A 13,503-nucleotide genomic window follows, 5' to 3' on the forward strand; every position below is an offset into this window, starting at 1 on the left:
TGAATTCCCATCATAACTTTGAAAGTTTATGGATCTGATTCATGAAACTTGGACATAATAATAATCAAGCATCACTGAACATTTTGTGCAAGTTTCAGGTCACATGATCAAGGTCAAAGGTCATTTAGGGTCAATGAACTTTGGCCGAATTGGGGATATCTGTTGAATTCCCATCATAACTTTGAAAGTTTATGGATCTGATTCATGAAACTTGGACATAATAGTAATCAAGCATCACTGAACATTTTGTGCAAGTTTCAGGTCTCATGATTAAGGTCAAAGGTCATTTAGGGTCAATGAACTTTGGCCGAATCGGGGGTATCTGTTGAATTACCATCATAACTTTGAAAGTTTATTGGTCTAGTTCATTAAACTAGGACATTAGAGTAATCAAGTATCACTGAACATCCTGTGCGTGTTTCAGGTCACATGTCCAAGGTCAAAGGTCAATGAACTTTAGCCGAATTGGGTGTATCTGTTGAATTACCATCATAACTTTGAAAGTTTATTGGTCTAGTTCATTAAACTTGGACATTAGAGTAATCAAGTATCACTGAACATCCTGCATGAGTTTCACGTCACATGACGAAGGTCAAAGGTCATTTAGGGTCAATGAACTTTGGCCGAATCGGGGGTATCTGTTGAATTACCATCATAACTTTGAAAGTTTATTGGTCTAGTTCATTAAACTTGGACATTAGAGTAATCAAGTATCACTGAACATCCTGCATGAGTTTCACGTCACATGACCAAGGTCAAAGGTCATTTAGGGTCAATGAACTTTGGCCGAATTGGGGATATCTGTTGAATTCCCATCATAACTTTGAAAGTTTATGGACCTAGTTCATGAAACTTGGACATAAGGTTAATCAAGTATCACTGAACATCCTGCATGAGTTTCACGTCACATGACGAAGGTCAAAGGTCATTTAGGGTCAATGAACTTTGGCCGAATTGGGGATATCTGTTGAATTCCCATCATAACTTTGAAAGTTTATGGATCTGATTCATGAAACTTAGACATAATAGTAATCAAGCATCACTGAACATTTTGTGCAAGTTTCAGGTCACATGATCAAGGTCAAAGGTCATTTAGGGTCAATGAACTTTGGCCGAATTGGGGATATCTGTTGAATTCCCATCATAACTTTGAAAGTTTATGGATCTGATTCATGAAACTTGGACATAATAGTAATCAAGCATCACTGAACATTTTGTGCAAGTTTCAGGTCTCATGATTAAGGTCAAAGGTCATTTAGGGTCAATGAACTTTGGCCGAATCGGGGGTATCTGTTGAATTACCATCATAACTTTGAAAGTTTATTGGTCTAGTTCATTAAACTTGGACATTAGAGTAATCAGGTATCACTGAACATCCTGTGCGTGTTTCAGGTCACATGTCCAAGGTCAAAGGTCAATGAACTTTAGCCGAATTGGGTGTATCTGTTGAATTACCATCATAACTTTGAAAGTTTATGGATCTGATTCATGAATCTTGTACATAAGAGTAATCAAGTATCACTAAACATCCTGTTCCAGTTTCAGGTCACATGATCAAGGTCAAAGGTCATGTAAGGTCAATGAACTTTGGCCATGTTGGGGTTTTTTGTTGAATAACCATCATATCTCTGTAAGTTTATTGGTCTAGTTCATAAAAAGAGGACATAAGAGTAACCATGTATCACTGAACATCTTGTGCGAGTTAGAGTAGTATGCAAAGTCAGCACTGCTGCTATATTGAACCGCGTGATGCAGGTGAGACGGCCAGAGGCATTCCACTTGTTAGGATATATAGATTATGAAATCAGTACATGATAATCGTTTTTATATATCAATAGGTGATATTTACTGATTAACTGGTATGTCATGTGCTAGCGGAATCCTTGAATGTGACTATTATGAAAACACGTACATGTACCCCCTCTATGGCCTGTTGAAGAAATAGTTGCAATATGTAAAGGAGAGACGCATCATGTTTAATAAACTTAAGATGAATGACCCGAATCTAAAACAATTATTAATTAATCCTGATTATACACGGGAACTACTATGTTTTATATATGCCACTAACCGTTTTGACAGTTAGGTGTGTGTCATTTTCTTCAAACCTTAGACATGAAAGAAGGATTGATATTTCTTATTAATAAGAAAATAACAAAACAAAAGAATAAGAAGGACGAAAAATTGTATGTGATGTCACAATTGAATTGTTATTTAACGAAGATTTTAAGAAATTATCTAACTAGTCATGCTAGTAGCCGATTGGTTAGCTGTTGTGCCCTTTTTCACGAACAATAATTTAGCACGCGCGATATTTAATTTCTCTATTTGTATTAAAATGTTTATTCCTCGAAGAAGTTTAATTTGGTAGGACCTACTAATATGATAGGTGGATGGGTGACTAATCTATATTAATACGTCATATAATCGTCACCAATGTTTTGACGCCGTATGGATCGCCTTTGCCGACGACGTCCTACTTACGAAAGCGACTGGCGCGTATAATCTGGAGAGATTGAAGAGCGCCATCATATTCAACAACAACAACAATCAATAGCAACTCCAAAACCAAACTCAACTTAATTTGATCCAATATGATCATGACACATTATAGTAATGTGTTTAATTTCTTGAGTCGATTTTAAATGCAAATCATTTTCTTTGGAAACGGGTACCAGAGCTGGTCTAGTCGGAACCTGTAGTTGTGGAACCAGTTGCTCATTCTCCGAGGTAAGGTGATCGCATCGTAGAAATCAGATTTAAAAATATGTTCGGAGTACCATTTTTTAGGTAAAAGCTGCTTGAAAGAGGAGCATGAGTTGTTCAGTATATTCACAGAGAAGGAATATTATGGGAAGATATGATTTACAATTTTAAAAGCTCAAATTTAACAGCTGAAGATAAATTCACATTGTGTTCCTCTCTTTGAGCAGTCATAAGTTAAAGAGGAGGTTCACCCTAACAAAACGTTTATTGTAAATAAAGCAGATATACATGTATAAATTAAAAAAATATCACCGAATTATTAGATTTATTTTCTCAATTTATTATTTTTCATTTTCAACAGAAGAACAAAGTAATGTGATCAAAATAGTTACAGATAAAATAAATTCAGGCATGTACAGTATATGATATTTATCCATAAGAAGAAGTAAAACAAAACAGAATATTATATATAAGCAAATATCATAACCATTATAAAATAAAATTCTGTGAAAATGGAGGGATCCACTAAAAAGCAGTGCTTGTATTGTGTGGACCCCTCTATTGAATGAGAAGCGAGAATGCGAATGCGAACAGCTTTCCTACATATTGTATGGTCTAATTTTTTTTCGGGGGGTATACTTTCCCTAAGTATATTGACCGACAAATCAGTTCACATCCTTTCCTAAAAAGAAAACAAAGATAAGTCATAACGAACCATTTCAAAATTAAAATATATGCATTCTATATTACATTACATTTGGAGCAGCATCTCATTTACGACGTCACTAAAAACTTAAAATTCGAAAAAATTTATTCAATCTTTATTGGATTTTCTTCAAACCTTCACGAATACTTTTTTTCTGCAATCTTTTCTTCAAAGTGAACTTCCCCATTAATATTGCCTTACAATCAACCATTATAGAGGTACTCCAGGCTGAATAATAAAAATATATTGAAATTGATTAAAGGGATGCCCCAGGCTGAAGTAAATAAGATTTGAACAGAAAAAACATGACAAACATGAAAAAAAAACATGACAAATACTGAAAAGTTGATCAAAATCGGACAAGGAATAACAAAGTTATGAAGTTTTAAAGATTTGCATTTTCCGGTGAAACAGTTCTAGGCTTGTCTTCATAAATATTCAATGGGCAAATTGATTATGTCATATCCCAACTTGTTCTTTTGTATTTTATTAGATAAAATTGTGTTAATTCAAGTTTTTTTACTCTTAAAACAAAAAATTGGGATTGACAACTTTAGTGCATTAGACATTCATTGCTGCAACTCAGTTCATTATAAGAGAGACATCATTCACACGTATGAAATAATGAAAAAAAAAGTGATTTCATGTAATACCATACATAAAAGGAAAGTGGGTATGCGACATAATCAGCCCACCTTACGATGTGTATATAATTGTTTTCACAAAATATTGTTAAACTTTAACATTCAATAACTTTGTTTTTCAAGCTACAATTTATTGTGACAACGAATGGAGGAACGAATTTCTTAGCTCTTCTTGAACTTTTGTATTATTTAATGGGGGGTGGGGGTTGCTGATTTTCATTTCATTTGAATAGACCTTTACTATTCCAGAAAAAAGCATTGCGCGTTATATGCCATTTTCATTATCGGGCACACACGAATGTTCTTTTAAGACTCATGGGAATAATACAATGATAATAATAATAATGATAACGGCATATTCAGTCAGGGTAGCCACTTCATTTCTGAAAACTTCTCCCAGCGGGCCCTGCTATTATATTATTCTGACGATACAGTACATGATCTTAACCATTATAATGTTGGATCTTTTATGTAAAAGCTTAGTAGAGATGAACTACCAGATATATTATATTCTGTTTACAAGAAATGTCAATATCCATCACTACCTTACAAGATCCGCTGGACCTTTCCGTTTACCCAGAACAAGGACATTTTTACAAACAAACTCTTCATATCTTCTGGCATCAAAGTTCGGACTCACTTTCACAAGCTTTACGAAATATGCCTACAATTCAAAGTTTCAATAGAGCATTAAAAATAAATTTCCTAATAACTATAACACTCAAATTATTTATCCTAGGATATCTTGGGGATCTTCTGTCTCTGTCTCTTTTCATTCGATCTACCTCTGCAGATTTGTTTTTTGTTTGCTCTTTTATTTGTTTTCTTTTACTCGTTTCTTGTCCTTATTTTTTCTTCAAATTGGCCGTTCTTGTACTATTTCGTAATTCCTGTTTTTGTATAACTTTGTTATTAGAACACGGTGTATTCAGTAAGCAGTCAACAGGCAATGATATTGATACAGAAATGTTCTCATTACATGTACTGGGTCAGAAGTAAATGTGTAAGTACATTGTACATGTATCTTACAATGTGCATTAGACTACGGTTGTTTGTAATCATATTTAAGTACAACGTGATGTTGAAAAGAAGTGAGAGAAGGGGGGTGGGTGATGAGTGAGACAAAAACAGTGGTGGGAAAAATGGCTCAGACAGACAGTGAGGAAAATGACAGACAGACAATGGAAAAAATGAGAGAGAGGGGGGGGGGGGGATGAAAGAGACCCACACGGGGAAAATGAATGAGAGAGAGAGAGACAGTGGGAAATCAATCAGAGAGACAAAACTTATAAAGAATACAAAATACCGAGAAAAAGGATTTCGATGTCAATTGTGATTAAAAAAAAAGATTGGTATGGCTTCCATTTGTTTTTTGTAAATGTTTTTTTTAGTAGCCTGAGGCTAGATTATAGATTTCTAGATCTAGAGTCTTTTAAGTAACCTTAAGTTCTCTCGGCCTACAGTTAGTCTACTCTAGGCTAGATCTATAATCTAAGTTATATCTAACTGTTAGCTGTTTCAACTACTGTACAAGCTGTTATTTTCGCGTACAGAATTTTTCGAGAATCGCGGGGGTCCCGACATTTTCGCGGGTCGTTGAATTCGCGATCGGAAAGATGTACGAAACACTTCCACAGTATTTCAAAGAACAAAACAAGTGAAAATCATGTGCAAAACTATACTTCTCAAAGTCTTCATGCTGATGTGTCTTTTTTACATTAAATTGTTCCCTGTAAAAAAGTTATAAAATGTGGAAAAAGTGGCTTAAATTTAACTTTTTTCGTACCTTTAGATCGGAAAATTAATCATGTCACAGTGTGATCTGTAAGAGTAAACTTTTGAACTTGTGTTTTGTTAGATTCACTTTTTAAAAAGTTGGTTTCAGTGCAAAATGTTGAATTTTATGAACAGAATCTTACACCTCAAAAAAACTTTGGTCATGTGACTTATGAATAGTAATGAGTATGCAAATAGCTGCCAATACGTGTGTATATAGTGAATCAGATGACAATAAAATCAGATTATTTCATGGAAAATACATTTTGATATTACAGTGAGTGAATAAATATCGATAGAATAAAGTGAGAAAATAGTTTAGGCTCTACTTTTGTTTGAGAAATAAAAAAAAGTGAAATTCTAGCTAACTTTTTGAATTACTAACTCTATTTTTTAAACCTTATTTTTTGTACATATAGAGGTGCATATCTCAACTATTTCATGACATAGGATGTCTTCATAAGCAAAGCTTTGCCGTTGGGGGTATTTAGACTGGTCAATATACAACCAAAACCTATATACCCTTATCCGGAACAAATTGCAGCAAATGATTTTTCAACGGCTTTTTTTGTACTATTTGACCTCAGGAATAAAACATTCTAAAAATTTACCAAAACCTGTATCCGGGAAAGTGGTTATTTTCAAGATGCCCAAAATGGCAGCCATTCATTGAAAATGGATCCTACTGACTGATTATCCACCCTAGAATCTTATATCGGTTCATATTCCATGGTCTAGGGGGTAAAACAATTGTTGATACAGGCTATACTAAATTATAAGCCTTCCAGTGTACCTGGCAAATCCAAGATGGCGCCCAAAATGACTGCCGTACGGCGTACGCTGAAAATCCACATTTCATCTAAGTGGCTTTGATTAGGTTTTTATTCAATGGTTTAAATGGTGAAGTAGTACATTGGAACAAGTTACAAGGACAGCCAGTGGTCTGGTGTCCAAAAATCCAAGATGGTGTCCAAAAGATCCAAGATGGCTTCCAAAATGGAGTTTAAAATGGCTGTTAATAATTCAAATGGACATAGTTCATCTCGTATCCGCCTGTGACATAATGAATTTGGTGTATTAAATAAGACATTGGGACAAGTTACAAGGACAGTCAGTGGTCTAGTATGTTCACAAATCCAAGGTGGCTTCCAAAAATGGAGTCTAAAATTGTTATTGGTACTTAAATAAACCCCGACATAGTTTGCTCAATATCCAGAAATATGATTTTGGTGTCTATACCATGGTTAAATGGGTCAAATAATACATTAGGACAAGTTACAAGGAAAGTCAGCAGTCTCGTATATGCAAAAATCCGCAATGGATTCCAAAAATTGATTCTTAAATGGCTTCTAATACTTAACGCGGACAAAGCTCATTTCATTTCGGCCTGGGAGATGTGATTTGATGTCAAAACCATTGGTTTCAAGGGTCAAATAATATATTAGGATAAGTTGCAAGGACAATCAGTGATCTGATATGTCCAAAAATTGATCTTAAATATAGGCCTTAAAGCGGACATAGCATATTTTATATCCGCCTGTGAGATATGTTTTCGGTGTCTAAACTATGGTTTCAAGGGTCAAATTATATATAAGGACAAAACAGTGACAGTCGGTGATCTAGTATGTCCAAAATTCCAAGATGGCTTCCAAAAATGGAGTAAAAAATGTGTGATGTTACTAATAAAAGGACATAGTTTGTTTGATATCTGTCTGGGGAATATGAGTTTGGTGTCTAAACCATGGTTTAAAGGGTCAAGTAATACACTAGGGTAAGTTACAAGACCAGTCAGTTGTATGTATGTTAACAAATCCAAGATGACTTAAAAAATGGGGTGTAAATTGACTGTTGTTACTTAAACATATACATCGTTTTATTAAAACACCAGGTATCTCCAAAAATCGAAGATGGCTTTAAAAGCGGGGGTCTTAAATGACTGTTGTTACTTAAAAGTTGATATAGAACATTACAAATACAACTTGGAGACTTTATTTTGGTGTCTACACTAGGGTTTCCAGGGTCAAAAAATACTTTGGGACTGGTTACCATGATATGCACTTATCCATTTTGCCTTAGTATCCAAGTTGGCTTTTAAGAATGGGTTCCAAAGTTACTGCTATAACTTAAAAATGGACATAGTTCATAGAATACCCACCTGCGAGAAATAATATTAGTGCTTACACTTAAATGCATGGGGATAAGTTATCATTAATTATTGTAACAGCACCCATTTTGATGAAATTTTAGAATCCGGCTTTTTTTTGGACAAAATGGAATACTAACCATCCTTGTTACTTTCCCGCGTGTATTTTTTTACCCATCATACCACAATTTAGGCACCAACATTATTTCTTACAGATAGATATTGTAGAACTCTGACTATTATTGACTACTATGAGTCGTTTTAGATGCCTTTTTTTTGAAAACCCTCTTGGATTTTTTGGCAAACTGGACAACTACATATCAATGTAACTAGTCCAAGCGTATTATTTTAACCATGAAACCATAGTGTGGACACTGAAATCATATCTCCTTGGTGGATTTTAAATGAACTATGTCAATTTTTAAAGTAACAGCAGTCATTTTAGACTCCGATTTTTTGGAATCCATCTTGGATTTTCGACATACTACATACATGTACACTACTTCCAAAGCCACTGTCTACTTTTGGACATACCAATTAAGCATGGTATAGGAACAAAAATCATATTCACGGATATTGAACAAACTGATATTTTTTAATAGCAGCATCATTTTGTTACTCCATTTTTTTGAAGCCATCTTGAATTTTTTTTACATACTGGACCACTGACTGTCCTTGTAACTTGTCCCAATATATTATTTGACCATTGAAACCATGGTCTAGACACCAAAATCATACATCCCAGGTGGATATTATACGAGCTATGTCCATTTTAAGTATTAACTGCCACTTTTGGAAGCCATCCTGGATTTTTGGACACACCAGACCACTGGCTGTCCTTATAGCTTCTCCCGATGTACTATTTCATCATTAAAACTATTGAATGAAAACCAAATTGAAGCAATTTAAGTGAGTTATAGATTTTGGATATTTTAGCCTACGGCACGCATTTGGGCGCTATCTCGGATTTTCCTGGTACCTAGGACTGCTAATATTCACTCTTGTATCAATAAATTCGTTTACCCATAGTCAGACTGCAGGTCCCAAGAAAGTGGCTTCTTTCATCCAAGTGATATTCATGACTTGAGTTGTTTTGCATATCTAATGAGCTTGATGCGGACCAAAACACATCTTTTCATTCGGTCATTGCTGCTCTAATTGTGCATCGAATTTCATGAATTTGGTACCATTGTAAAGAAGAAGAATCATTCTTTTAGGTCATGTGTTTGGATTTATTCAAAGATTTTGTAATATAGGCTAAAATTTTGATCTAAAATATGCTACAAAATGAACATTTTCACCTGACAAAAGCTGCTATTTTCACACTTTATTCATGTTTGAGCCCAAATGATTTTATATCATGATGAAGCTGAATATGTATGCTTTGAAATGATATAGGTTTCAAAATAAGAATTGGTTTAATCGGGTCAAGATCACACTTTTCATTTGCCAAGTACATAAAGCAGTTTGAAAACAAGAATACTGCACTCTGATTGGTCAAAGAGACCACCCAGTGGCAAATTCCAACGGTTCCAGTGCTTGGGTTCGTGGGAAGGTCACACTTCCCATGTGATAATCTCCTCAAATACCCCGCGCCTGTTTTGTGAACCTTATCCAGCCAATCAGGACTCTGGATTTCATGCAAGTACAACATTTCAGAAATCTCGTCTTGTACCTTGGTGGGAAAAGTGTGATCTTGACCCGATTAAAAGGTGCCGCATATCAAGAGTGGCATTGTGAGGAAGTACAGCTTTATGGTGATATAGATATAGGCTCAAAATAAAAAAGTTTTGCACAATTTGCAAAATAAAACAGAGAAAGAAAATTCAGTTTTGAGGCACACTTTCAGGCCAGAAATTTACTTAACAAAATATTGTATACAAAATGAATGACCAATACAAAAGAGTAACTTTTACTCTATCAGATGGTACAATAATATTTCATTTAACTTGAGGTTAAACAGGTAAATTATTAGAGAAAGAAAATCTCACGAATCACGAGATTTTGCAAGGAGGACGATTCAGCCACGAGATGATTTGGATGAATCTGGCCTTTTTGCTCATTAGCATAGGGACTTGCGGTCTGACTGCCCACTGGACCAAGGAATATGAACCCAAATAGGATTTATTTAATGACTACACAATGACACATGATAATGCCACTCATAATTCATCACGATTTGAAACTAGTAAAGACTTGAGAGTGGTACAAAGCTAGTTTGACCAGCATTTCCAGTCAAAGATAAATAATGCCAATAAGTTAATAAATCTAATTAGAATAACATTTGTTTATCTTCACAAGGAGAACTTTTTACTCCTTTACAAAGCATTATACCCCATTTGGAGACTACTCATGCAATGTGGATTCCATACTTAAAGAAACATATTCAAGCGCTAGAAAATGTATAACTAAGTTGGTACTGAGGTAAAGAAAATTTAATATGAAAAAAGATTAATTCAACTAAAATATTAGCATATCGCAGTGCGCGAGGAGATATAATAAAAACATACAAGTTATTTCACAGGCATGACTAGGAGGTAGTGCCAAATTTGTGTCAGGTGCATGGGCATACCAGAGGTCATGGAAATGTACATTCCGAGGTCAGTAACTGAGAAACCAAAGAATTATTTTTACATAAGAATGATGAAACCTTGGAATATTCTTAGTAATGAATTAGTAAATGCAACCGGTGTCCACATCATCCATATCTTCGAGAATGGGCTAGATAAGTATTGGAAATGTGAACCAGAGAAGTTCAAGTTCGACGCTGACCCACCAGGATATGATCCGGTCAACCTAAAGAGGAGACAGAATTTGAAAATAATACATGAGTCTTAGACTGCGTTCAGAAGCATCCATCCATTAGTAAGTAAGTAAGTAAGTAAGTAAGTAAGTGAGAAGAAGACGAAGAAGAAGGAGATGGAAAAAGAAGAAGAAAAAGAGGGAGAAGGAGAAAAAAAAGAAAGGAGAAAAGGGAAGAAAGAAGAAAAGAGAAGAAGAAGAAAGGAGGATGAGGAGAAGACGAAGAAGATCAAAGGAGAAGAATAAAAAGAAAGAAGAAGGGGAAGAAAAAGAAAATGAGAAGAAGAAAGAAAAGAAGAACAAGAGAGGAGAACAAGAAGTAAGAAAAAGTGGAAGAAGAAGAAGGAGGGGAAGAAGAAAAAGAGAAGTAGAAAGAAAAGAAGAAGAAAAAGAAAGAATAAGAAAGGGGAAGAAGAAGAAGAGAACAACATCAATGATATCTCGTAGTATTTTTTTGAAAACTCTTATTTGACTCTTCCTCCTGCAATGTTTTTTAATTTCTTTTTCACATAAAATGTCATTTTCTCAGTTTTATTTTCGCTCATAAAACAAATTGGGTATATACAGTACTCTGGTTTAGAATAATAAATCCAATACTAGATACCCCATGGTGACGAAAGAACACAGTGTCACCTTTTTGTATGAAGAGGAAAATGGAATATTTTCACGTTCCGAAGGTTGTTTTCAAACCTTGACATATCAAAATAGCGACCAATTCAGTTGTGAACAAAGCGCTGGCATGCCAATAATATTCACTTGAACTTTCAATATATGAGATCCAGGATATAAATAGAAGAATACCTATAGGTCTTTTGGGCAGTTTATGCTTTTAGATAATATATCTCATTTTAACTTATAAAGGAAGTTGAAAGTCTCATCTCCAAGAAACAATTCAATAGTAGATACTAACACATCGGTTTTGACATTACAATGATTTCTATAATTTCTATTAATCCTTTTACTCATGATATAGGGCATTTATATGAAGAGCTTGAATCCACAAGGAAATAAATCCTCTTTTGACCAAATTGAATATTAAATGTAGTATACTGGACGTGGGAATCAAATGTACCATATCGCATTTGAAGTTTTTTTGGGGAATTTGGTTATAATTGATTGTAAATTTTCCAAAAGGAGCTATATACAAAACAGTTTTATGATTCCAAAAGGAGCTAAATTCACGATACGGTCATTCAAAAATGATTAATTTTGCTACTTTGCATTAAGTCATGCATTTAATTGCTTAGGTACATGTTGTTGATACAAGTTCACTATTATTATGAATATTTTTGGCTTTAGCTCTTATTGTATTAGATATTGAAAAGTCGCAATCCTTAGAAAAGATTAAACAAATATCGTTTTCTTTTTGCAATTTTTAATGAATAAACGTCGGAAAAGATGTGAAATATAATCTCCGGTAGTATCATTCGTGTGTTTCTTGTTCAATTTCTAATATTAAATATGTTTGAATTTGCAAAGAATGGACATTCTACAAAGTTTTTTCCAAATGGAGCTAAGTCCATGATTTTTTTTTTAATTCTTAAAAATTGATAATGAACATCATTTAATTTATCTAAGATGATAGAAAAATAAGACAGCAGTAGATAGGGGAAAGTGATAAATAAAAAAAGAGGATTTTCAGAAAGAAAGGCAAAAGTCGATTTAGCTCCTTTTGAATAAATATTTATATATCCTTATTTTATGAGCCTTATCAGTCAATAAAGATGTCATATTGAATTAATACATGTATAAGTCTAAAGTTTGTTTAGGCAGGGGTAGTCAAAGAATCAAAACACTGACGCACATAAGAGTACAATCTACATCAAATATTGTTTTGGGATACAATGTACGCACGAAAATAATTTTGGGCTCCTCCCTCTTTCACATAGGGACTATTCACCCTGACCCACATACATTGATATCTGAAACAGAAATTATCAAAGTAATGGTTACAGTTCACTCTAGACTTTCCTAAGAATGAATTTCGTTTGACCACCAGCACATACTGAAAATCCCCTCCAAAAAGAAGGCGGAATTTAACTGCACATTACTCAACATGAAAGGCTACAAGAGTATCTCTTTGCATAATTATATCAATAAAGAAGGAAATGTGAGCTCTTTCAGATTGGATGGACGCAATTTTTGCACTATCTGAATTGATACAATTTTTTTTATATGTTTATTTAATACACTGTTGACATACACACAATGCCTTTCAGCCACACCTATTCTTCAATAGGTATGGCAACCAAACAAAAGGAGCAAATCAAAGACAGGGAGAGATAAATACAGGCAGAGAGAAAGAGAGAGCGAAAAAAAAATAAAGGGAGGAAGAGGGAGAGAAAAGAGAGATTGGGCGCGGGAGAGATGTGACTTTGTGTTAAGCCAAGAAACAGTTGAGAACCACAAGTCATTGTAGGAAAACTTGATAAAGGAACCTAGTTTATAAATTCTAATGTAGGAAATTATTTGATAGTCGGAAATAATGTGGATTTATGCAGCATTCGTATTATATTCCCTATCGCTATCTTCAGGAATTAATGCCCAAAACGGTAAGCTTCTTGTATCATTTATGTTCAGTATGCGTCATCCTGGGGGCGTTTCATGAAAGGACCTGTCAGACATTTATCCGACAAGTACCAGTTTATCCGACAGTTACCATAGGAACAGTGCCTCTCAGCCAATCAGAATCAAGGAAAGATGTCAGATCTGACAATTTGTCGGAT

At 34.4% G+C, this 13,503-nt stretch overlaps 1 protein-coding gene across 2 annotated transcripts in view; it reads left to right on the forward strand.

Moving 5' to 3' along the window:
* The first annotated feature begins 13,198 nt into the window (after positions 1-13,198).
* The window catches only part of LOC121422425 (hyalin-like), a 38,255-nt gene continuing 37,950 nt past the window's right edge, over positions 13,199-13,503 (forward strand). For both annotated transcript variants that reach the window (XM_041617458.1, XM_041617459.1), the window contains exon 1: positions 13,199-13,329. In XM_041617458.1, the coding sequence (XP_041473392.1) occupies positions 13,263-13,329 (67 nt within the window). In that variant the 5' untranslated portion in view covers positions 13,199-13,262. The remainder of the gene's footprint in view (positions 13,330-13,503) is intronic.

Source organism: Lytechinus variegatus, chromosome 10 (genome assembly GCF_018143015.1).
Source record: "Lytechinus variegatus isolate NC3 chromosome 10, Lvar_3.0, whole genome shotgun sequence".
Lineage (NCBI taxonomy): Eukaryota > Metazoa > Echinodermata > Echinoidea > Temnopleuroida > Toxopneustidae > Lytechinus > Lytechinus variegatus.